The following is a 26274-nucleotide window of genomic DNA, read 5'->3' as shown; positions in this document are numbered from 1 at the left end:
GTGTTTTTCCAAAAATAAGACAGTCTTTTTTTTTTTTTTTGCCCCCAAAAAGCACTAGGGCTTATGTTTGGAGGAAGTCTTATTCATGGAGAAACACGGTTGGGGGGTAAGTTTACCCCCCAATAAAGTAGACCCCCCCCCACTTTCCAGGAGACTCATACTTACCAGACCTGGATATCTGCGTGGCTCCCAGGTCCTCCCTGTGAACTCTGGTGGGTGCTGCACGCCGTCCTCCCCTGCTGCTGGCTGACACACACACCAGATCGCAGGCTCATATCACATCACATAAAGTGCTTCCAGCCGCAGGAAATGATGGGAGGAAGTCACATGTCCAGCTGCAGGTCCTGTTGCTGCAGGTCCTTGCGCTCCATCGCACTGCCTCTCAGGATTCTGCCGGTGAGAAGAGATCTGTGTCGCTGGATGTGGTGAGTGTGTGTGTGAGATCAGATGTGTGCGGGGGTGCGATCACTGCAGGTCCTGCCGCTCAGCGTGGGGTGAGTGTGATTACGGGGAGCCCGCTGTATATATTGAAGTGTACTGCAGTATCTAACTTTTTTTTTAGCTGCAAGGACACTTCATTATTGATCCGCAACTAGGGCTTATTTTCGGGGGTACTCCGAAATTGCTGAAAATCCCTGCTAGGGCTCATTTTTGGGGGAGGTCTTATTTTTGGAAAAAGAGGAGAGAGCAAGAGAGACAGACTGAGAGACGGATTCCCGGGTCCCGGTCGGACCCTGAAACCGTCCAGTTCGGATCCACTCAACACTAATCAGGATGTTAACAAAGCTCATTGGGAACTCCAATTACCTCCTGGACGTCACTGCACACACACTGCTTACTGGATACTTACACTGCCTTGCGAAAGTATTCGGCTCCCTTTGTTTGAAGCCTGAAATGTGGGGAAAGGTTGAAAAATTAAAGACACAAATTTTAACGTTATGGTGAAGAATCAACAAGTGGGACTCAATTGTGAAGCTGAATGAAATATATTGCTTATTTTAAACTTTAAAGAAAAAAAACCCTGAAAAGTGGGGCGTGCAATATTATTCGGCCCCTTTACTTTCAGTGCATCAAACTCACTCCAGAAGTTCATTGAGGATCTCTGAATGATCCAATGTTGTCCTGACTGACTGATGATGATAAATATAAGCCACCTGTGTGTAATAAAGTCTGCGTATAAATGCACAGAGAGCATCATGAAGACCAAGGAACACAACAGGCAGGTCCGTGATATTGTTGTGGAAAAGTTGAAAGCCGGATTTGGTTACAAAAAGATTTCCAAAACTTTAAACATCCCAAGGAGCACTGTGCAAGCGATCATATTGAACTGGAAGGAGTATCATACCACTGCAAATCTACATAGACCCGGCCGTCCATCCAAACTTTCATCTCAAACAAGGAGAAGACTGATCAGAGATGCAGCAAACAGGCCCATGGTCACTCTGGATGTACTGCAGAGATCTACAGCTGAGGTGGGAGAGTCTGTCCATAGGACAACAATCAGTCATACATTGCACAATCTGGCCTTTATGGAAGAGTGGCAAGGAGAAAGCCATTTCTCAAAGATATCCATAAAAAGTGTCATTTAAAGTTTGTCACAAGCCACCTCGGAGACACACCAAACATGTGGAAGGTGGTGCTCTGGTCAGATGAAATCAATATTGACCTATTTGGGCACAATGCCAAATGATATGTTTGGCAAAAAGCAACACAGCTAATCACCCTGAACACACCATCCCCACTGTCAAACATGGTGGTAGCAGCATCATGGTTTGGGCTTGCTTTTCTTCAGCCAGGGACAGGGAAGATGGTTAAAATTGATGGGAAGATGGATGGAGCCAAATACAGGACCATTCTTGAAGAAAACCTGTAACTGGGACGGAGATTTGTCTTCCAACAAGACAATGATCGAAAACATAAAGCAAAATCTACAATGGAATGGTTTACAAATAAACGTATCCAGTTGTTAGAATGGCTAAGTCAAAGTCCAGACCTGAATCCAATCGAGAATCTGTGGAAAGAGCTGAAAACTGCTGTTCACAAATGCTCTCCATCCAACCTCACTCAGCTTCAGCTGTTTGCAAAGGAAGAATGGGCAAGAATTTCAGTCTCTCAATGTGTAAAACTGATAGACATACCCCAAGCAACTTGCAGCTGTAATCGCAGCAAAAGGTGGTGCTAAAAAGTATTAACTTAAAGGGGAGGAATAATATTGCACGCCCCAATTTTATTTATTTTTTTTAAAAAGTTAAAAATAAGCAATAAATATCATTCCCCTTCACAATTGTGTCCCACTTGTTGTTGATTCTTCACCATAACATTAAAACTTTAATCTTTTATGTTTTGAAGCCTGAAATGTGGGAAAAGGTTGAAAAATTCAAGGGAGACTAATATTTTTGCAAGGCACTGTACCTGTCACTGGCGATGCTGTCCCCACGATGCTCCGACTTCCAGGTCCTGAGTGCAGTAAATAATCAATTAATATAATGAGCGGGGGTCAGAAGCAGGAGACAGCAGAGCTGAAAAAAACAGCGCTGGATACAGGTGAATATAGAAAATCTTCAGTCTCCGGTACATGTCACACATATGCAAACACGTATGACCATACTGATGCATGTGGCTTGTACCTGATCAAACATGTACATCTGAAAGGGGCCTTAGCTGGCTTCTTGCAGGTTGGTTCTTTTTGCAGCATTAACAGTGCATTCTACCTTTAGAATAATCTCTGCCTCTGTACACGGTCTGCTCCTGTACCTTGCCTGATACTCTCTTCTGCCCTCTACATTAGTATAGCTTTGAGTGATTATACATTATTAGCTACTTTCTAATAGCAATAATGCAATACTGCACTAATGCAACAGTCTAGGAGATGCTCTGCAGCTGTTTGTTTTTGGGGGTTTTTTTCTCCCTGCAATTTGGGCATAATCCCTTCAGTAGCAATCAAGACTCACTGTAATGGAGCTATGAACCCCTCCTAATGGTGGAAATAAATACAATGTGCGGCATGTACCTCTCCTTTTCATGTTCTTTTATAGCAGGGTCCAGAAGGAACAAAAAACATTGGAGCTGTGCCTCCAGCTAGCAATATTATAGAAAAATGTAGACCATAGGTCACTAGGTCCAGAAAAAAATTGAGGCAGTGACCCATAACAAGTGCAGATTCTGTGAACAAAACTGTCAGCAGTCTAAGGCTAGGTTCACATTTCCGTTAAAATGTATCAGTCACAATCCGCGGCTATGGTAAACAACGGCATCCGTTTAGCGGATTCCATTGTGTCCCATAGACTTGTATTAGTGGCGGATTGCGACTGATAACCTTTCGTTGCATCCGCTGCACCGTGGTCAGCCGTTTTTTGTCTGACCGCAGGGCGGGAGCAACGCAGAATGTAATGTTTTTCTGGCCATCAAAATTGCCGCGCAGGAATCTGTCGCCATCAGTCAAGCTCGTAATGGATGTCTATGGTGCTGGATTTCGTCGTAATCTGTCTTACAATGGAATCCAGCGCTGGATTCCGTCATGCTCTACTGAGCATGCCCAGCATATTTGGCACACCCACTGGGCTGTTCCAAACACAAACGGATCATGACTGATCCGTTTAAAAACGGACGCATAGCGGATGTAATGGACGCGACGGATCAGTTTTTTCACAGGATACCTGTGAAAGAAATCCTGTGAAAAACACATCCGTTGCGTCAGTTGACATCTAAAAAACGACTGATTCGTTGCTGACGGACCTGACAGATTTAAAACAACAGAAATGTGAACCTAGCCTAATATAGATGGCTTCTAGTGTGGAGTATTGACAGAGAAATTCTGCCTTTGCTGTGCTCAGTCTGTGAAATGATTTATTGCAGCTCATGTCACTGCTGTTTCTTGGCTGAGAGGTATGTGTGCTTATGATGCCTCGAGCTGTTTCCTCAACATGCAGCCATTCTGACATGTGACTAACTGCAGTTTTAATTCACAGGTACCATGTTTATTACAGTCTCGGACAAACTATGCTGAAGTTGGTTTCTTCGGCAATTTAGTATTTTCAGTTTTTTACAGGTTTAACATCAAAAATAACATCATAATATACAACGCAGTGATGTGCCGTAATATAAATACTTAATATATATTAATATAATATACATTATAACACTGACAAAAAATGAGCATCAAAGTGGGCACCGAAGTATGTTACATCAGTGGCTCAGTCTATTAACCCTTTCACTAACACCACAATTGCATATCTACTGATGCTTCTAATCAAATTCAAGTGACTTCAGACTGGCCCAAAGGGGTTCTGGGCATCAAAGTGGGCACACAGACAATTTTCACATATTTAAATAAGTAACTGATGATTTTGAGGGCTTAAATGGCTTTGGGCCACTGATCTAACACCACATTTACATAACTAGTGATGCTACACATCAAATTCAGATAACTCGAGCCTGGTCCAAAAAGGTTCTGAGCATCAGAACTGGCCTCAAAGTGGGCAAATTATAGCAAGAAGAGAATGGCACTTCCTATATATGCGTCGGAGATATTGGGGTGCACTTCAGGTTCCAAAGCCAAACAGTGAGAAGTATACAAGGCACTCGCAAGATGATTTGAAGAAAAAAATGTATTCATGTGCGTAACAAAAACGTTTTCGGTCCTATGTGGACCTTCCTCAGTAGCACTATACAGAAATAAATAAATACAAAAATAAATACAAAATAAGCAAACAGTGGTAATAAATGACATACATGTGTCAATTCTGTATTATTCACAATATTCAAAATTCATATTGGGTAAAAAAATGGATCAAAAAAACTGAATATAAAATATATATATGTGTGTATATATATACACACACACACATTATATATATATATATATATATATATATATATATATATAATGTGTGTGTGTATATATATATACACACATATATATATTTTATATTCAGTTTTTTTGATCCATTTTTTTACCCAATATGAATTTTGAATATTGTGAATAATACAGAATTGACACATGTATGTCATTTATTACCACTGTTTGTATGATTTTTTTCCTCTTTGTTGTATACCATTTATTTTGTATTTATTTTTGTATTTATTTATTTCTGTATAGTGCTACTGAGGAAGGTCCACATAGGACCGAAAACGTTTTTGTTACGCACATGAATACATTTTTTTCTTCAAATCATCTTGCGAGTGCCTTGTATACTTCTCAAAGTGGGCAAATGGCCAGTTTTCACAGATTTGAATAAGTAACTGGTGTTTTTAAAGTGGGTAAATGGCTTTGGGCCACTGATCTCACACTATTTTCATACCTAGTGCTGCCCCACATTAAATTCAGATCACTCCAGCTTGGCCCAAACAGGTTCCGGGCATCAGAACTGGCATCAAAGTGGGCAAAACCACAATTTTCACAATTGCCCACTTTGATGCCAGTTCTGATACCCAGAACCTGTTTGGGCCAAGATGGAGTGATCTGAATTTGATGTGCAGCATCACTAGGTATGTAAATGTGGTGTGAGATCAGTTGGCCCAAAGCCATTTAACCCCTGAAAAACACCAGTTCCTTAATCAAATCTGTGAAAACTGGCCATTTGCCCACTTTGATGCCCAGAACCTCTTTGGGCCAGGCTGAAGTCACTTGAATTTAATTAAGGGCATCACTAGATATGCAATTGTGGTGTTAATCAGTGTCCCAAAGCCTTTTAACCCTTTCCCTAACATACTTCAGTGCCCACTTTGCCCATTTTTTTTTTCCCAGTTTTATAATTTTTGCAGCTGATTTTAAGTGCATTTAGATTAAGGCACATCACAGTACATTGTATTTTATTATTGTGATGTTATTTTTGTTGTTAAACCTGTAAAAAACTGAATATTAAATTGCCAAATAAGAAACCAACTTCCGAACCGAGTAACAAAGTGGACAAATAAGAAACCAACTTCCGCATAGTCTCAGACAACCCCTTTAATATATTTGATGGTGCCATATTGTATTAGAGGCACCAAAAGGGGAAAGCAGAGTACTGTCTAACTTAAAAAGCAAGACGTCTCTGCTCTGAACATCAATTTGTGACAATAATTAGAAATCACTTGGACTATTTGGTCCGGGTAGAGGCTTATACTGCATTTGTTAGTCTGTAGCACCTGGCTCCTTACTGTCAGAGTGGGGACATGGGAATTGTAGTTGTGTAGCAGAGCTGAATCGTGGGACCTCGTGTGGATTACGTCTGACCTGCGGGGGTGTTTTGGGGTTAATAAAGTGGTGAAAGAGGGTTGGTTTTGTATTTTAAATAGATTTTTTTTTGTTGTCTATTTATGTACTTTCACTTGGCAGGCATCAATCACACCCGCATCGCTACCACTCATGTAGGGCTTATTAGCAGCTTTTGAATATTTCCCAGGGGGCATTGCTCTAGAATCACTACGTTGAGAAACACGATTGTGTCTCTGCGGTGTTGGATGTTGATCTCCCTAAGGTCAACCATCCTTGCTTATATTAGCAGCTGTGGGCTGTTATTAACCCCTGCTATTACCCCGATTGCCCTGATGCAGTGACAACAGGAAGAGCCAGGTACAACGCCGGGCTTGTTGCATCTAATGGATGCAACAATTCCAGGCAGCTGGAGGCTGATATTTTTAGGCTGGGTCTCCCCAGTCAGAATACCAGCCCCCCCAGCTATCAGGCTTTATAATAGCTGAATATCAAAAGTGAGGGAGGTGTGCACAGGAGTTGTTTTTTTTTTTTTTTTTAATTAAAAAAAAAAAAAACCACATGCTGTTTTTCCTCTTGTTACACAGCCAAGATAAGCACAGGACAGGGACTTGCTGTCACATGAAAAGATGGTATAAAAATTCAAGCTAAAACACTTTCATACAATGTAGTCAGTGTACAGCTTATATAACTGTAAATTTGGTGTGTCGTCTAAATAGCAATACACAGCCATTAATGTCTAAACCGCTGTCAACAAGTGAGTACATCCCTAAGTGAAAATGGATAAATTGCACCCAATTATCCATTTTCCCACCCTGATGTTATGTGATTGTGGTACAAGGTCTCAGGTGTGACTGGGGAACAGGTGTTATATTTGTTGCTATCGCTCACACACTCATATGCTGGTCACTAAGTTTAACATAGCACCTCACTGCAAAGAATTGAGGATGAGAAAGAAAAAAAACAAAAACCAGTTCTACATAAAGATGGTTAAGGGCAATGGTCCCCTACCTTTCTGACCATGAGAGCCACATTCAGCTCTAAGGCTATGTGCGCGCTTTGCGTAGAAGGTAGTTGCAGTTCAAAAAGCATCCTCTGGAAGACAGGGCAATACTTTGGGCTTTAAAAATGCATGTACAAAGTATAAAAAGTAGCCTATGCGCACCTTGCTGTTTTCATGAGTTTTTAGTGCTCTTCCAGTGCTTTTAGAAACACTGCAGTTTTGTATTTAATTAAATGGATGGGAAACACAGCCAAAATGGCAAAACCAATTGATATGTTGCTTCTTTAAACGCAGAGTTTTTGCCCAAAAAAAAAAATGCAAAGTTCACGCAGCATTTAGAACAGCATGGCGTGCACAAGAAATCCTTATTTCTCAGACTTTGCTGGAAAATCAAAACGCATGCATTTTGGCATTAAAAAGGTACAGTTGAAAACGCTGCTGCAAAGCATGAAGAAAAAAAAAAAAAAGCAACGTGGGCACATAGCCTTAGGCTATGTGCGCACGTTGCGTATTTTCATGCAGTGTACGCTGCGATCTGCACTGCAGCGCAACTGCATGCGTCCTGAGCACAATCTATGAAGATTGTGCCTAATCCATGCCCACGTTGCTTTTTTAGAACGCAGCGTTTCGGCTGCCAAATCGCTGCGTTCTAAAAAAGCAACATGTCAGTCTCGGTCTCTGTGTCTCCCTGTCAGTTGGTCTCTCCCTCCCCCTCTGTCGCTTTATCCCTCTCCCCCTCTCTCATACTCACTAATCACGGGCGCAGCGCTGCATATCTGTCACACTGCTACGGCAGCTTCTCCTGCTTTTGAAAAAGCCTGCCGCCTATTATCCAATCTCGTATTCCCTGCTTCCCCCGCCTATGATTGGTTGCAGTCAGACACACCCCCATGCTGAGTGACAGCTGTCTCACTGCAACCAATCACAGCCACCGGTGGGCGGGTCTTTGGTGCAGTAAAATAAATAAATAAAAAAAAAAAAAGGCATGCAGCCCCCCCCCCCCCCCCCCCACCCCCTCTCAGGATGGGGAGCCCCTCCCAGCCTAAAAATATCAGCCAGCAGACGCCCGGAATTGCCGCATGGATTAGATGCGACAGTCCCGGTACTCTACCCGGCTCATCCAGAACTGCCCTGGTGCAGTGGCAATCTGGGTAATAAGGAGTTAATGGCAGCCCATCGCTGCCACTAAGTCCTACGTTAATCATTGCATGCATCTGAGACACCCCCAATGATGTAAGTGAAAGTAAATAAACACAAATGATTTATCAGTGTATTTGAAATAAAAATAAAAAACACCCTCTTTCACCACTTTATTAAAATCCCGAAACACCCCTCCAGGTCCAGCGTAATCCACGAGGTCCCGCAACGTATCCAGCTCTGCTACATGAAGCTGACAGGAGCGGCTGTACAACACCACCGCTCCTGTCCGCTCCACGCAGAAACTGAAGTGAGCCGCACTGTCAGCGGAGCCGTCTCTCAGGTTACCCGCGGCCAGCTAGAGTCCTCCACCCGAGACCTGTGGCCGCGGGTAACCTGAGTGTCGGCACCTGTGATCACGCTGCTCACTTCAGTCACTCAGATTTGCGGTCACAGGTGAGTCCTTCACCTGTGACCGCAAATCAAGCCGCGGCACACGCACAGCCGCGCAATCACAATGAAGTCGGGTGAAGTTCACTAGAGTTCATTCTGATTGCGCGGCTGTCTCCCGCAGCCAGCCATGTGCTCTTTTTGACAGTGCGGTCCCAGTTGGCTCTGCTGCAAGTCTATGGGGATGCAGCAGAGCCGAGTGGGACCGCACTGTCAAAAATGTGCGCTCTGGATGCTTTTCCCATGGCAGAGCAAGCATCCAGAACGCAGGAATGTGCGCACGTTGCGTTCTGCCGAATGAGTCTCAGAACGTAGCTTTTCGGCTGCGTTCTGAGACGCACATGCAGTGACTATTTACGCTGTGTAATAGAACGCAACGTGCGCACATTGCCTTAGAGAGGGTTGTGAGTCACATTTAGCTCCCAACCTCACAGTAGTGACACCCGGAGTTCCCATTAGCAGTATGACGACAGCCAAAGCTTTGCTAAATAAATCGCCACACTGAGGCAGCATACCAATATCCAGGGCTTCCTACCTCCATTGAGATTTGTTATTCTGTGTGGGGCTACATATAACCATCTCCATCTGGAGACCTACTCTTTATAGCAGTTTGAAAGACCAGGTGCAAATAGTACCTAGCTGACACAGCCGTGAGCCACACATGTAGCTCCCAAGCTACAGGTTGGGGACCCTTGGCCTGGGCTATAAGAATATTGCCAACACCCTAAAACTGAGCTGCAGTACAGTGGCAAGGACCGTACAGAGGTTTAATAAGACAGGTTCCAATCAGAACAAACATCGCCATGGTTGACAGCACGTGCTCTGCCTCACATCAGGAGGTTGTCTTTTTGAAACAGACATTTGATTACTATCACTATTGCTAGAGAGGGAAGCGGGGACAGGCTGTCAGTGATCAGACCATACACTGTATCAACTTTGTCTGCATGGCTGTCATCCCAGAAGGAAGATATGATATACATGATCAAGAGTTAGGAAAAAGATGCAAATACCTTTCATATGAAATTTTTATGAATGGGTTAGTTATTTGCATCTTTTTTCAGACATATTTATTTTTATGCCATTTCCCTCTAAATTTGGGTTGTAGAGTAAACATGGTTGACAACCATCCCAGAAGGAAACCTCTTCTAAAAGATGATGCACAAGAAGCCTGAAAGCAGTTTGCTGAAGACAAGTAGACCAAGGACCTGGATCACTGGAACTATGTCCTGTGGTCTGATGAGACCAAGGTTAAACTGATTTGGTTTAGGTTGTGTCAAGCATGTCTGGCATCAACCAGGTGAGGAATAAAAGGACACTTGTGTCTTGCCTATAGTCACGCATGGTGGAAGTGTCATGGTTTGGAGCTGCACAAGTGCTGCTGCTGTGGGGAGGGAGTTCATTGAGGGAACTATGAATGCCAACATGTACTGTGACATACTCCAGCAGAGCATTATCCCCCTCCCTTCGAAAAAAGGGAACACCAAATTTACACTTTTATGTAAGCTGTACACTAACTACTTTACATTGTATCAAAGGATCATATCAGTAGATATGAACAAACGAGAGAGGGTTCAGCCAGACTTTAAAGTTCAGTTTAGGACCAAGACTTGACCTGAACCCCAATGAAAGTCACTAATTGGGCAGTTCGGGTGTCCCGTTTATGGCTGGCTACATGTGACCGATCATTTCTGGGGCAGGATTTATTTTTCCCAATAACTGTTACCCCCAGTGCAAGCCATTCAAACACTACAAGTGGCTCACACTGGGCTGGGCACTGAGCACAGTGATGCTTGCTTGAGTGGTTAGCATACATAAAAGCACCTGAACTGTTTGGTACAAACACCGAACCTTGGGTTCACTTATCTCTAGTGTTTTCCTATTAAAATATTTACAAAAAAGTGTGTGGGGTGGGGGAAGATGAGAATACTTGTGATTAATCATTAAAATGTAAAGCACTACCATATGCTTAATACTCAACCAGCAGTTGGATGCTTGGATGGGCACGACTCAAGTACTTGAGTATAATAATGGAAGTCAATGGGAGACGCGAGCGGGTTTTTTTTCCCAGGCAAATCATGTGGGGGGAAAAAAAAATAAAAAAATAAAATGGCTAAAAAGGTTTCTCAGTAACTTAAATTATGCTCGGGTACTCTAGTCACGGCCATAAAAGCATCCAACTCCTCATTAAGGAGTACCAAGCATGGTAGTGCTTGCTCATCACTAGACTATTGACAGTAATGGCTGTTGGAAACTAGGGTGTACTGTAGCTGCATTGCACCAGGATAGAAATCCAATTGTATAGAAGATGCATTTTAAAAAGGTCACATGCCCATGATCAGGCTTCCTTATGTTCTGGAAGACTAGTGTCTCTGCAAGAGAAATTGCGTGTCCTGTGCAGAAGAACGCACGATACATGCTCAGGATTACTGACAGCGTATTTTAGCGGTGTTCTCCCATTCTGAACACAAGTCTCCGCAACAATAAATTGAAATTCTGTTCCTGGGAAACCAGTGCCACAGGTCCGTTTACGCAGCAGTAAAAAGCACAGTGGGCATGGCATTTCTTGTACTGTACAATACAGCACTTTGATGCAGCAAAAAACACTGCATCCAAAATGATGCCAACAATGATTCTAGGCATGGGCCCTAAAGGGAAACTGTCAGCAGGTTTTTCCTACGAAATCTAACTGAATTCAGCATTGTGACACTTAAGGCCCAGTCACACACAAAGACTTACCAGCGATCCCGAAAACAATGCGACCTGATAGGGATCGCAGGTAAGTCGCTGGGGAGGTCGCAGGTGAGATGTCACACAGTCAGATCTTATCAGCGATGCAGGAACAATACAGGTCGCAGTAGCGACCTGTATAACGATCTCAGCAGTCACTGTGACCCTGTCACACACAGCGATGTGTCCTGCTCAGCAGGACGTCTCCTTTGAAGAAAATGGCCTGGACCATTCGGCAACGACTTGAGATCTCACAGCAGGGGCCTGATCTCGGTGTGTGACACCTGCCAGTGATCGCTAACGGGATCGCTACTGCGTCACAGAAAGTGACTCCGCAGCGAACTCGTGTGACGGTACCTTTAGTGTGCTGTTTACTTAAAACTTTAATTATATCACTAGGTAGTAATCACAACTCAGTCTACTGGACTCATGAGTAGCTGTCTGACCATGTCTCCTCTGATTAGCTTTGTGTCTATTGACAGTGAGTTACTTTAGTGTGGGCAGGGTTAGTCACAACTGCTGTACCCAGTAAACAGTTCTTAGGTGTGGCAGAGTTTAGAAAGCTTAGAGATACATTATGCTGCTCTCAAATGAGGTACCAAAAGACCTGGTGACAGTTTCCCCTTAAATATCTAGCCCACAAGGTTAAACGGTGAGCTCTATTCCAAAATAGGGTTACAATAATGGTCTCTGAGCAGTGTGTTGAGGGCTTTCATCTAAAACCGCATTACCGCATTGGATTTCTTTGAAGTTTACAAGCACCGTACAGAGATCAGACAAGCGCATGCACAGCTTCTTGCCTTCTGACCATACTCCCCTTATATTGGCAAGTGATACAAATTTCTTACTGTACATTGAGAAGCAAAATCTGGAAATATTTTTTTAATGTCAATTTGCAAAACTAACAACTCACATTAATTCACAATTTTCAATAAATATATTTTCTATATTTACACAAAGGTCAAAAAACAATGCAGACTATATACACACAGGGTCAGCAGAAACACTGACGCCTCTATGAGAAGACCTTGGCACAACAAATAAATTACTGGTTACCCTTTAAGTCTACAGTTTTGTAGAAATGTGAAAGAAAACCCTACTTGTATTGCCCAGTGGTTACAGGGAATGTGTCATCAGAAAATTACCTCTAGTTTAAATTAGGTTTTGTATTAGATGAATTTAACATTTTAAAAAAAAAAAAAAAATATTTATCTCCATATAAAGCCTGCAATTTTCACACTGGCCACTGGGGCAATTTTTAAATTAATCTTTATATGGCTCCAACAAAATCTGTAGAACTTTAAGTCAAAGCTATGTGTATAATCAGACATAGTAACTTCTTTTTAAGTTTGTAAATGGAGAGTGAAGTCCCTGCTCACAATCTAAAGAAAGACCTGTTAGAGTGCTTCTTGAGCATGGTTCCCTTTAATATCTAAAACCAATCAGGATTTTGGTATATAACCTAAAGCCAGTACTATACTGGCACCATCAGGCTGATTCTCTATATACCTGTAGTGGTCAACTCAGATGTATAGGTTTTGAAATCCAAGAAAGTAAAGTTTATAAAAGCGGCAGCTTTTTGAGTGACAGCAGCTGAGGATCAGATATTGGGGGGGTATTCATAGTTATTCCCTCCCCCCTGTAAGAATTACCATAATTATTATACAATCAATTTAATTTTTGACTTTCAGGACTTGTGCTGAGGTCATACCATAGTGACCAGAAGGGGCGGGGCCTCAGCCAACAAAAATGTTGCTTCCTGGCATCACCTTTGTTGGCTGAGGCTCCGCCCATTCTGGTCACATGGGTATGACCTCAGCACAGGTCCTGCAAGTCAAAAATTAAAATGCTTGTATAATACTTATCCCCTCCCCCTGTTAGAATTGGCATAACTCTGAATACCCCCAGATATTATCTGTTCCTCAGCTGCTGTCACTCAAGAAGCTGATGATTTTATAAACTTTACTTTCTTGGATTTCAAAACCTATACATCCGAGCTGAGCACTACAGGTATGTATAGAATCAGCCCGATAAAGCCAGTGCTATACTGGCACTAGGCTATATTCAAAAATCCTGGTGATTGGTTCCCTTTAAATAAGATTTCTCACCAACTAGTATCTGTCTAGGTCCAGATAATGAAGTGCATGTAAAGAGATGTAAAGTAGTGTTCCCCAACTCCAGTCCTCAAGAGCCACCAACAGTGCATGTTTGCAGGATTTCCTTAGTGTTGCATAGGTGATAGAATCATCCAGTGTGCAGCTGGTTAAATTATCACCTATGCAACACTAAGGAAATCCTGCAAACATGCACTGTTGGTGGCTCTTGAGGACTGGAGTTGGGGAACAGACATGCAGATTTTGGCAACAAGCTGCACCTAAAATGCAGTGTGCGCACAAGGCCTAATAGTTTTGCAGTTTTAAAGGTCAGAAAGAAAGAAAAAAAAAAAAAAAGATATCAGGAGAGGTTTTTGAAGTGCATGAGACATGAGTAAGCAATTGTATATAGCAATTGAAGGAAAGATCCAAGTGAAATAAAACAATAGGCAAGTATATGTTAAGGCGACACACGCACGCACTATGGGTCTGAAGAACATATAGTATACTGATTCCATCCCATCATTAGCATTACAAAGTATAGGAGACGTTTTGCAATTTCATGCTTTTTATCCATACTGGAAAACCACTGATGGTAAAAATGGACACACTGATGACCAGTGTCTGTGTTTTGGATCAGATCTCGTATGTTTTATATGGATGTGTGAGGTGGGGGGGGGGGGGGGGGCGCCTAAGGAGAAAAGGAAGAGCCAGTAAATGAAACACTAAATGAAACACTCACAGACAAATGTTAGAAAAATGCATCGTGAAGGCTGATAGAGTAGAGAATGTTGAGGAGGTAGTAGTCCCATGCCTTGGAGCCTTCAGCAGGCACCTTATCAGAGGCAGAATTAGTGATTGATTACAGGGGATCCATTGATAGAAATAGAGCATCTGTGACATCACTAATAACTATTGACCCCATCTTTTGTACTGAAGCATTTAATAAGAGTGTACAGTGAATTTCCTTAAAACAGCCCCAAAAAAAAACCCAGTGGTCAATATGAAAATTACAAGATTAAATTAATATTTTTTTCAAATATTAAAAACCACTTAACATAAATGCAATTTAAAATAGTTGATTTCCTGATTATCACTTCCCTTTACACATCACAGCATAGGAGGTATTGTAAGAGTATAGCCTTCATATAACATTTACACAAATGAGGTTCCTAGTACACAAGTCAAATGTTAGTAGGCGATGCCAACAAGTTTACTTAGGAGTTTAGAATACAGTATTGTTCTTCACATGCAGTCCACCACGTTGCTTGAGCCCTGGCCAATATCCCGGATCTGGCTACTCAGACAAGCACAGACTGCAACTCCTGCTCCAGCCCGGCAGTGAGCCACAGAGCCAACGTGCTCCCATCTGTAGCAGAAAATGGAAAGAAACAAGAGTCAGTAACCCAAACATAGGATCACACAAGTTCCAAAAGGCTAAAAAGATAACAGACATCTTCCCACTTCAAATGTGAGCATACCATGGCATTGCACACCTCTGATGGGGCAAAGCTGTCTCAGGAGCATCCACACAATGATGCGCTGTCAATCAAGGAGGCATGCACAAACCAGAAGGGTTGTCCTCCAGAATAATAATCATGCAAGGTCACAACAGCATGCCATCATAATATTACCTGTTAATAACTGGGTCATAGGACTCCACAGTATTCAGATAGGCATTTCCATTATGACCACCAACTGCATATATTTTGCCCATTAAAGCAGCTATGCCTACTCCACCCCTTGGGGTAGTGAGCTCTGCAACATATTCCCACTTGTTGTTGCGAGGGTCGTATCTTTCCACTGAGCTGAGGGGAGAGTTGTCATCAAATCCACCTGGAAGGATAAGTAATATTAAAGCAGAAGCTATGAAGGAAAAATATACAAGAAAGTGATCCTGAAGGCACGGGATACCCTGAAGGCACGGAAGGCACGGGATACCAAGTCATCAGCACTTTCATACACATAAAAATGAAGTTTCAGGTGTCAAATTTTAACAATCCTTAGGGCATGTGCACATGATCAGATTTCAACGCGTTTTGGAAGCAGCATGCTTCAGCTGCGTCCATAACGCTGTGTTGTGCAGTACAAGCAGTGGACGGGATTTCTAGACACCCAGTACCCACAGTGATTTTTTTTTTTTTGTGGAAAAAAACCTGACCTGCAGTGTGGCATTTCAAGCCGCAGCAGGTCAATGCTTTGCTGTGGAGTCACAGGCATCCTCCATAGGGAGAACACAAGCGAGAGACCGCAACTGCCCAAACCCAGATTGTGGGTACGAACAGCTGCAGTCTACTACAGAGGAGACTCATGGCTTTCACAGGTCAGGACCCACTGTGTCCATGACAATTGACCCCACAAGACACTGAATGGAAACACAAATCCAGTGTTATCCCTTTAACATTGTTTGACATTTTTTTGCTTTCCACCCCCCACCAAATCTGATCACTTTTAACAGTGTGTCTCTACAATATTCCACTAGTGTTTACAATAAATTGGGGGAGCACATACACTCATGAATATGGAGGATTACATGGCAGCAGGTTTACTAGAATTCTAGTGATTATCTCCTGCTGATAAAATCTGTTGTCAAAACTACAGAATGCAGCCTAGGAAGAAACTGACACATTGCTAGAGTTGGTGTCTATCTTATGCTGCACTCCGATTATCCGATTAGGTGGAAAAAAACCTGGTGACAGATTCCATAGCCAAGAGTGGATTCACGTCCAGAAGACTTACGCATCTAGCATGTCACGACAACCCAGCGATTAAGTCATGGGGCCGCTGATGGGAGCAAGGAATGACCAGATCAGCTGACATACAGGGAGCCATGCAGCCTCACCGTGCAAGCCCTCAAAGGGAGAGACATTACCCTGGATGATAAGTTACGTGGACTACCCTTTGTTAGTGCATACTGAAATCGTGTGCTACTCTCATTACACTAGTTCCAAAGAGCATAATGGAAAGGCCATCACATGGGCTGGTACTATTTGCAAGCCTACCCATTGTCAGAAAACCGAGAGACCAGACAGAGGCACTTACCGACAACATATAAGCAGCCATGAAGTTCACTAACGCCATTGCCAGCTCGTCGTTGGCCCATCTCCTTCACATCCACCCATTTGTCTAGATGTGGGTCATACCTTTCCATACTTGAGAGGGAAGCAACACCGTCATTGCCTCCCACGGCATAGACATGATTCTAAACACAAATGTTGTACAGTTTGTACTTTACTTAAGAGGCAATTTACAATCTTTCAAAGAGTAGACACAGGTATACATATAATGTGTACATTATGAACACTATTAGGGCATATAGACATTCCTAAATCCCCATGAATGCCTTTCCTGATTGAGACACCCTCCAAATTAGAGCAGAGCCATTTCAAGGACAATTTCTATTCTGGCTACAAGAGAAGCCTAGAAGTAAGGAGGCGAGAAAAAAAAAAAAAAAAAAAATCAATAACTGAAAAACTTTATAAAGAATGAATGTTCTGTTTAAAGGTTTGTCTTTAGAGGGTAGTGGTGGCGGCCCGGCGCTCACACATCTCAAGTGAGTGACGGGCAAAGTGCAGCATACAACATACGCTGTGAGCGCCACAAAGCTGGTGGCGATCTCGCGTTGCCGTGATCTGGACAGCCCAGGGGGTTGTTTCACTCCCCTTCTTCTGAGAGACGTAACTTTAATTTTTCTGACAATCTTGCCATATAAGGCCTTATTTTTTGCAGGACGAGTTCTACTTTTAAATTAAACCATAAGTTTTACCATATAGTACACTGGAACATGGCAAAAAAATTCCAAGTGCAAAAAAATTGCAATTGTTGTGATGGTTTATTCAGTGTTCACTATATGGTAAAAAACTGACGTTTCGCTGTGATGCCTCAGGTCGGTGCGAGTTTGCAGACACCAAACGTATAGGTTTACTTTTATCTAAGGGGGTTAAAAAAAAAAATTCAGAAGTTTGTCCAAACAAAAAAAACAAAAAAAAAAAACACAACAACTACATCGCGCTGTGGTATTTTTACAGCACACTGTAAGGGGTTACAGGAACGAGTGGGTAGCGAATCCCCTCGTGCTTAACCCCTTCACCCCCGGCCACTAAAACACCCTAATGACCGGGCCATTTTTTGCAATTCTGACCAGTGTCACTTTGACAGGTTATAACTCTGGAACGCTTCAACGGATCCTGGCGATTCTGACATTGTTTTTTCGTGACATATTGTACTTCATGATAGTGGTAAATTTAGGCCGATATTTTTTGCCTTTGTGAAAATTTAGGAAATTTTGAAAATTTCGCAATTTTCAAACTTTGAAAATGTATGCCCATAAATCTGAGAGATATGTCACACAAAATAGTTACTAAATAACATTTCCCACTTGTCTACTTTACATCAGCGCAATTTTTGAAACAATTTTTTTTTTCGTTAGGAAGTTAGAACAGGTCAAAGGTCATCAGCAATTTCTCATTTTTCCAACAAAATTTACAAAATAATTTTTTTTAGGGACCACATCACTTTGAAGTGACTTTGAGAGACCTAGGTGACAGAAAATACCCAAAAGTGACACCATTCTAAAACCTGCACCCCTCACACTGCTCAAAACCACATCCAATAAGTTTAACCCTTTAGGTGCTTCACAGGAACCAAAGCAATGTGGAAGGAAAAAATGAAAATTTTACTTTTTAAACACAAAAATGTTACTTTAGCCATAAAATTTTCATTTTTACAAGGGAGAAAAGAGAAAGTGCACCCTACAATTTATTGTGCATGTTCTCCTGAGTACGCGGATACCCCATATGTGGTAAAAATCAATTGTTTGGGCGCACAGCGGAGCTCGGAAGGGAAGGAGCGCCATTTGAATTTTTGAACGCAAAATTAGCTGCACTCATTAGCGGACGCCATGTCGGGTTTGAAGACCCCCTGAGGTGCCTAAACAATGGAGCTCCCCCACAAGTGACCCCATTTTGGAAACTAGAGCCCTCAAATAATTTTTCTAGATGTTTGGTGAGCACTTTGAACACCTGGGGGCTTCACAGAAGTTTATAGCGTTGAGCCGTGAAAAGAAAAAATTGTTTTTTTACCACAAAACGGTTGCTTCAACTAGGTAGCTTTTTTTTTTCACAAGGCTATCAGGAAAAAATGCACCATAAAATGTATTGTGCATTTTCTCCTGAGTACGCAGATACCTCATATGTGGTGGAAAGTAATTGTTTGGGCAAATGGCGGGACTCAGAAGAGAAGGAGCGCCATTTGACTTTTCAAACGCACAGACGCAGTGCACTGATCGGCCGCTGCAGGACGCACGGTCGGATGCGATACGGAAAAAAAAAAAAGAAAAAAAAAAAGTCACGCCAAAAATTGACCATGGATGCAGAAACGTTATGTACATCCCTGATCAGCGCTTGGCGGGATGCACGGACGGATGCGATACAAAAAGTGTCGCAGATACGGAAAAAAAGTCACGCCAAGAATTGAGCAGGGATGCAGATACGTTATCTGCATCCCTGATCAGCGCTCAGCGGGACGCACGGAAGGATGAGGTGTAAAAATGGACAGGGGATACAGAAAAAAAAAAAAAAAAAAAAAAAAAAAGTTATACTCACAGTACCCAGAGGATCACTGACCAGAAGAGCTGCAGGAGGAGCAGGCAGATCAGCAGAATGCCCAGGAAGGACCCAGCGATGGAGGCAGATGTGATCGGGCCGGTGAAGACAGGTAAGAGGACGTCGGGGGAGAGCAGAGGGGGAGAGGGGGGTGTGTGAGAGCAGAGAGGGAGCTGCAGAATAGAGATAATGGGGGAGGCAGTCAGATCGCGGGGGGAGCAGATCGGGATGTCGGGGGGGCAGATCGCAGGGGGGCACGGGCTGCAAGGTGAGCACAGTACTCACGTGCAGCAGGAGCGGTGACCTCAGCTACGGCGGTGGCAGCAGCAGCAGCGGTGGCGTGGTACCACAAGTACCAGCCACCGCATGCTGCAGACATGTTGGGGGAGGGCTCGCAGGCCAGCACAGGCCTGGGGAGGGCAGCCACCAGCAGATCAGACCGCCCCACTGCACACTGATTGGAGCGATTGCGCGTCATAGCACGATCGCTCCAATCAGTGCTGCAGGGGCTGGGGGCGACATGTTTGAGGTCCACCTATGATATGCTGCAGCAGCTGCGGCATCTCATAGCTGGATCTCACAGTATCGCACTAATTCGGGCATTATTTTTGCCAAAATTAGTGCGAACGATGTGGTTGGCGGTTCAGATTTGAACAGCCAATCACATCGATCGTCGATAGGGGGTGGCGATGCCGCCCCCCTGGGGTCAAGCAAAGGTCCCCTGCTGTAAGAAACAGCAGGGGACATCATTTGAAAGCCGTTGCTATGGCCACGGCAATCAAATGAAGTTTAGGCAGTAAAATTACGTCCCTGGTCGTTAAGTCACGTTAAAATAGGACGTAATTTTACTGCCCGCGGTCGTGAAGGGGTTAATAACTGCACGTCAGTTGTTCATATCAGCTGACATGTTCAGCGATCGATGCCGACTACCTGCGGCAGCAGACTGTCTTTAACCTGATACGATCCATGATGTACCCAGTACGTCACGTGTCGTGAAGAGGCACATACACAAAAAAAAAAAAAAAAAAAAAAAAAAAAAATCGACGCCTTACCTTTAATATTCTTTACTGCAATGATTGTCCTGCATCTTAAGATAGGCAGCAATTGTAAACAATTAGAAGTAGCATTTAAAAAATCTAAGTTCTGGAAAACCTATGTGGAGCCATTTACATCAATAAATCTGGCGGCAAGGTTTTCTGTTTTAGTTTAAACATGCTATAGCCTGCCATTATTTTTTTATGTTTTTTCTTCCCAGATCCCTACCATCAGAGCTACGGATCCAACGCCTCCACGAGGGGTGTTCATTGAAGACACAGTAGTCCAGTGGTCAGATTCCACATCATATCTCTCCACGTGATTGAAGCAAGTGCTGTCATCCAGTCCACCAATGGCATATATTGGTCCCCCGAGGGATGACAGGGCAATGCCTCTCCTAAAAAAAAAAAAAAAAAAAAAAAAGCCAAAATGAATATTAAAAAAATATAAGTGGAGCAGCAATATACAACTATACACAACAGACAAACAACCTGAAAAATAACCATAGCAGGGCATGTTTGCATTACAGTATATATTGGATGCGTCATACACCTTAGCCAGCAAATCAACATGGCCCCCCCCATTTACTGACTGAAGTCAAAAAGAGCATCTTCCAGTCTAGTACATGTACCCTACATGGCAACTAGTGTTTTCACCTCTGATACATTCCATTTTGGGAATGTTATACATATGGGCCAAGCAATTCTGCAGTCTAGGTTATGACCTCTAGGGAGAATATCTGCCTTTTGAGCCCTGGAAACCCAGGTGATCCATTGCAGCTTATATGTCCTCTGGTTAAAGAGCGTAATGTAGTAGATCCAATGGGAAACACCTGAGCCAATTTTCCTACTAATGGACTTTCTGCCCCTTCATCCATGACTATGCCAAAAGCCAATCTCAAACTGGCTTATGTTGATCACAACCAGATACATATACAATTTACTGTGGCTTTACACATACACCTTATTCAGCCAAAACAAAGAACTCTACTGTAGGTGATAACCTATTTACTGTGAACTCGGATGAGCATTTAGCCAGGGAGGAATGCCAGGGGCAGAGAGACCCAAAAACGTGCTGAACATGCTTTACAGATTGTTAACTGTGCTTAAGAAGGCTTCTGTTCTGCCATTTGACAAATCTGCCTGTGCAAGGTCTCAGAAGGGCACAGTCAAAAGCGGCTTTGTTTAGCCATCTAACACTGCCAACGTGCACAATAAGGAAACACAATTGGTGTCGCCTTCCTAACATTCATGCCATGGTTAGGCTTTAATGCAAATGATAATTTAAGCAATGCTTCGCTTGTTTTGTCTTTTGAAAAAGAAAGTCAGATTTTCAACATTTCTGTGTTATATACTTGTTGTTCATGTACGAAATCGACAAAGCACTGAGCGTAGTGATGAGCGAGCACCAAGATGCTCGAGTTCTCCAAACTCTAATCGAACAGGTCAGACGCTCAGATGCACTAGAGTGCCAAGTCAATGGGAAACTGCAGCATTCTTCTAGAAGATCCCAATAGGACACACACACACACACACACACACACACACACACACACACTTTCTGGGGTAGAGAAAGCCAAGCGTCGCCAAGTCCTATATTGGTTACTGCACTATATGCTGTTACCCTTCTACCATCTACTGGGTGTCATTAGGGGAGGCTTGGTCAGTGTGTTATTCAGCTTCCTCCAGGTGGCATTTTCCATCTTAGTCACTCCCACTTGTTCTTGCTGCTTCACCCATTTTTATAATTTATTCTAATAAAATAATTTTCACTTTGCATTTATATTGTGGTCCTGTGGTACTTTTGGGTTTTCCCCCTACACATTGACTTAGATTTATACTCTAGGGATCACCTACTCTTTTAGGTTTTGTGTCTATCCTCTTGGACCAGGTCATTCCTTTTAGGAATATTTTGTAGGTTTTGTTTGATGACTGGTTGTGGCTAAAAAAAATTGTTTAAAAGAACTGAAGTCCTCAGTGGTTGATACCTTTTAATGGCTAACTGAAAAGATGGTAATAATAGCAAGCTTTCCAAACTACTCAGGTCTCTTCATCAGGCATGGTATAACACAAAATCTGAAGAGGCACATATTTATACACAACAGGACATAGAATGGGGCAGTAAAAAAAAACAAAAAAAACAAGTTATATAAAACAGAACTATCACTATATTTTTTTTTTTATATAACTTGTTTTGGTTTTTTTTACTGCTCCATTCTATGTCCTGTTGTGTATAAATATGTGACTCTTCAGATTTTGTGTTATACCATGCCTGATGAAGAGACCTGAGTAGTCTCGAAAGCTTGCAATTATTACCATCTTTTCAGTTAGCCATTAAAAGGTATCAACCACTGAGGACTTCAGTTCTTTTAAACAATGTTTTTATCTCTACTGGCTAACACGGTACAAAGATACATTTTGGTTGTGGCTACACAATCACAGTAATGTCAGGAGCCGTGGCAGGCAATCTTAGTGTAGTCCGAAAAAAAAACAGTTGCAAAACATGCTGGGCAGGGACTCCCAAGCACCAGGCTACTCGATTGAGCATTGGGGTGCTTGGGCACACTATCGAATATTGGTGAGTACGCTTGCCCACCAAACGTGGAGTCAACATTCTGCATTACTGAGTTATCCACAACTTTATACAGCCTAACAAATCTCCCAGCATTCCCTGCTCATTTAGAATTAGTATAAACCTAGCTTGGGTCATTTATCCCAGGTCATTAACCCCTTTATGCTCCATGGGATACCAATACATCAGAGTATAAGGATCTTCAGAGCTGCTGTATTTGGCATATGCCTTTACTAGAGGGGCATTTAAGTAACAGTGAACAAGCCTGTGTTCATACACATACTGGTGCTTAACAAAAATACATACATACAGGGTCTCACCATTTCCTTAGTTTGAAATCTATGGACTATAGAACAGGTTCTCACATCATAATGCATTACTTATCTAGTACCGAGAAGTTAATACCTTTTGGTATTCATTGATGCCTTCATCATCCACTTATTTGTTAAAGGGTCAAATACCTCCATGCTGCCCAGATGTTCATTTCCATCATGTCCACCAACTGCATAAACCTTCCCTGGAAAAACAAAAAAAAAAAATAAGGTTTAGATTGCATAAGATCACTCCGTGCACACAGGCCGCCTTGGTTCTCAGTTTTACACAGGATGATGCACTGTCAAGAACAATGATCTCCTGCACGGCACAGAAGCTCACTTCCATAAATACGCGCTTTGCTCACTCATTTGTGATTGACAGCCTGTTTACACAGATTGAGAATGAGCATTCTTAAAAACACTTGTAATAATCTGTAAATGCAGTTTAGAGGGTGTAAGATGTTATTGCAGAACATAAAACGTAACAGAGCCATTGTTCTTTATACAATAACTTCTTTGTCAGAAGACTGGAGGCCTGACTTACATCAGCACGGATATAAGCGTTTGATCACATCAGGTGTAGGAGAACTGTCATAACTAGGAGGTGCAGTGGAAGCTGCTCTAATATCTGTAACATAAGCAGTGTCCTCGTAAGAAGGACAGGACATGTTCTACTTACCACCCACAGATATTACACCCACATGTCTTCTGCGACTGTTCATTTCAGGGCCGAAGAACCAGCTGTTTTTGCTAACAGAGTAGCATTCGATACTGCGAAACGGGTCACCTGAACCCCCACGTCCTCCCACACAGAACAGGACACCTGGTGGCAGCACAGACAGGAGGAAATACATTTACATTATCTCCATATATAATATGTCCAAAGTGTGTGATAGAGGTCTATACTCAGAATATTTAGAGGTTGATACTTAAACTGGCTTCTATTGAAAAGGTTTGCCCTCAACCAGGTTAGATTAAAAAAGGTATGACTTCTCTATGGGGGATAAGGAAGAAACGATGCATGGCGCAAAAACATCTGAGCCCATATATATTATCTCTCTATCTCTATCTCTATCTCCATATACAAATACATATACATACACATACACTGGCTGTACTACCCGGCTTCGCCTGGGTTAATAACTGCTGTTAACAAAATAGAATGTATTAACAAAAGTGTATTCTGCACACAAACCACAAAATAGATATAAATGTAATTATTAAAAGGCAAAAACTAAGCTAGTAGAAGCATGTCACAACATATGTCAACACCACAGATATTCCACACAGATTTAACTCCGTCTCCTTCCCCGTCCGTCCGTCTGTCCGTCTCCTTCCCCGTCCGTCCGTCTGTCCGTCCCCTTCCCCGTCCGTCCGTCTGTCCGTCTCCTTCCCCGTCCGTCCGTCTGTCCGTCTCCTTCCCCGTCCGTCCGTCTCCTTCCCCGTCTGTCCGTCTCCTTCCCCGTCCGTCCGTCTCCCTCCCTCCTTCCCCGTGTCTGTGTCTCCCTCCCTCCTTCCCCGTGTCTGTGTCTCCCTCCCTCCTTCCCCGTGTCTGTGTCTCCCTCCCTCCTTCCCCGTGTCTGTGTCTCCCTCCCTCCTTCCCCGTGTCTGTGTCTCCCTCCCTCCTTCCCCGTGTCTGTGTCTCCCTCCCTCCTTCCCCGTGTCTGTGTCTCCCTCCCTCCTTCCCCGTGTCTGTGTCTCCCTCCCTCCTTCCCCGTGTCTGTGTCTCCCTCCCTCCTTCCCCGTGTCTGTGTCTCCCTCCCTCCTTCCCCGTGTCTGTGTCTCCCTCCCTCCTTCCCCGTGTCTGTGTCTCCCTCCCTCCTTCCCCGTGTCTGTGTCTCCCTCCCTCCTTCCCCGTGTCTGTGTCTGTGTCTCCCTCCCTCCTTCCCCGTGTCTGTGTCTCCCTCCCTCCTTCCCCGTGTCTGTGTCTCCCTCCCTCCTTCCCCGTGTCTGTGTCTCCCTCCCCCCTTCCCCGTGTCTGTGTCTGTGTCTCCCTCCCTCCTTCCCCGTGTCTGTGTCTCCCTCCCTCCTTCCCCGTGTCTGTGTCTGTGTCTCCCTCCCTCCTTCCCCGTGTCTGTGTCTGTGTCTCCCTCCCTCCTTCCCCGTGTCTGTGTCTCCCTCCCTCCTTCCCAGTGTCTGTGTCTCCCTCCCTCCTTCCCGGTGTCTGTGTCTCCCTCCCTCCTTCCCCGTGTCTGTGTCTCCCTCCCTCCTTCCCCGTGTCTGTGTCTCCCTCCCTCCTTCCCCGTGTCTGTGTCTCCCTCCCTCCTTCCCGGTGTCTGTGTCTCCCTCCCTCCTTCCCGGTGTCTGTGTCTGTGTCTCCCTCCCTCCTTCCCCGTGTCTGTGTCTCCCTCCCTCCTTCCCCGTGTCTGTGTCTCCCTCCCTCCTTCCCCGTGTCTGTGTCTGTGTCTCCCTCCCTCCTTCCCCGTGTCTGTGTCTGTGTCTCCCTCCCTCCTTCCCCGTGTCTGTGTCTGTGTCTCCCTCCCTCCTTCCCCGTGTCTGTGTCTGTGTCTCCCTCCCTCCTTCCCCGTGTCTGTGTCTGTGTCTCCCTCCCTCCTTCCCCGTGTCTGTGTCTGTGTCTCCCTCCCTCCTTCCCCGTGTCTGTGTCTGTGTCTCCCTCCCTCCTTCCCAGTGTCTGTGTCTGTGTCTCCCTCCCTCCTTCCCCGTGTCTGTGTCTGTGTCTCCCTCCCTCCTTCCCCGTGTCTGTGTCTGTGTCTCCCTCCCTCCTTCCCCGTGTCTGTGTCTGTGTCTCCCTCCCTCCTTCCCCGTGTCTGTGTCTCCCTCCCTCCTTCCCAGTGTCTGTGTCTCCCTCCCTCCTTCCCGGTGTCTGTGTCTGTGTCTCCCTCCCTCCTTCCCCGTGTCTGTGTCTCCCTCCCTCCTTCCCCGTGTCTGTGTCTCCCTCCCTCCTTCCCCGTGTCTGTGTCTCCCTCCCTCCTTCCCCGTGTCTGTGTCTCCCTCCCTCCTTCCCCGTGTCTGTGTCTCCCTCCCTCCTTCCCCGTGTCTGTCTCCCTCCTTCCCCGTGTCTGTGTCTGTCTCCCTCCTTCCCCGTGTCTGTGTCTCCCTCCCTCCTTCCCCGTGTCTGTGTCTGTCTCCTTCCCCTTGTCTGTGTCTGTCTCCTTCCCCTTGTCTGTGTCTGTCTCCTTCCCCG

General features: G+C 44.0%; 1 protein-coding gene across 1 annotated transcript in view; it reads right to left on the bottom strand.

Moving 5' to 3' along the window:
- Positions 1–13814: 13814 nt before the first annotated feature.
- KLHL8 (kelch like family member 8) overlaps positions 13815–26274 on the bottom strand; it is a 36866-nt gene continuing 24406 nt past the window's right edge. Inside the window, exons 5-10 of the mRNA XM_075337536.1 lie at positions 23809–23952; positions 23221–23332; positions 20473–20641; positions 16649–16808; positions 15241–15442; positions 13815–14975 (exon numbers count right to left, since the gene is read on the bottom strand). Coding sequence (XP_075193651.1) covers positions 14852–14975; positions 15241–15442; positions 16649–16808; positions 20473–20641; positions 23221–23332; positions 23809–23952 — 911 coding nt within the window. The 3' untranslated portion in view covers positions 13815–14851. The remainder of the gene's footprint in view (positions 14976–15240; positions 15443–16648; positions 16809–20472; positions 20642–23220; positions 23333–23808; positions 23953–26274) is intronic.

Source organism: Anomaloglossus baeobatrachus, chromosome 1 (assembly GCF_048569485.1).
Source record: "Anomaloglossus baeobatrachus isolate aAnoBae1 chromosome 1, aAnoBae1.hap1, whole genome shotgun sequence".
Taxonomy (NCBI): Eukaryota; Metazoa; Chordata; class Amphibia; order Anura; family Aromobatidae; genus Anomaloglossus; species Anomaloglossus baeobatrachus.
This window is presented reverse-complemented; position numbering and strand designations above follow the sequence as displayed.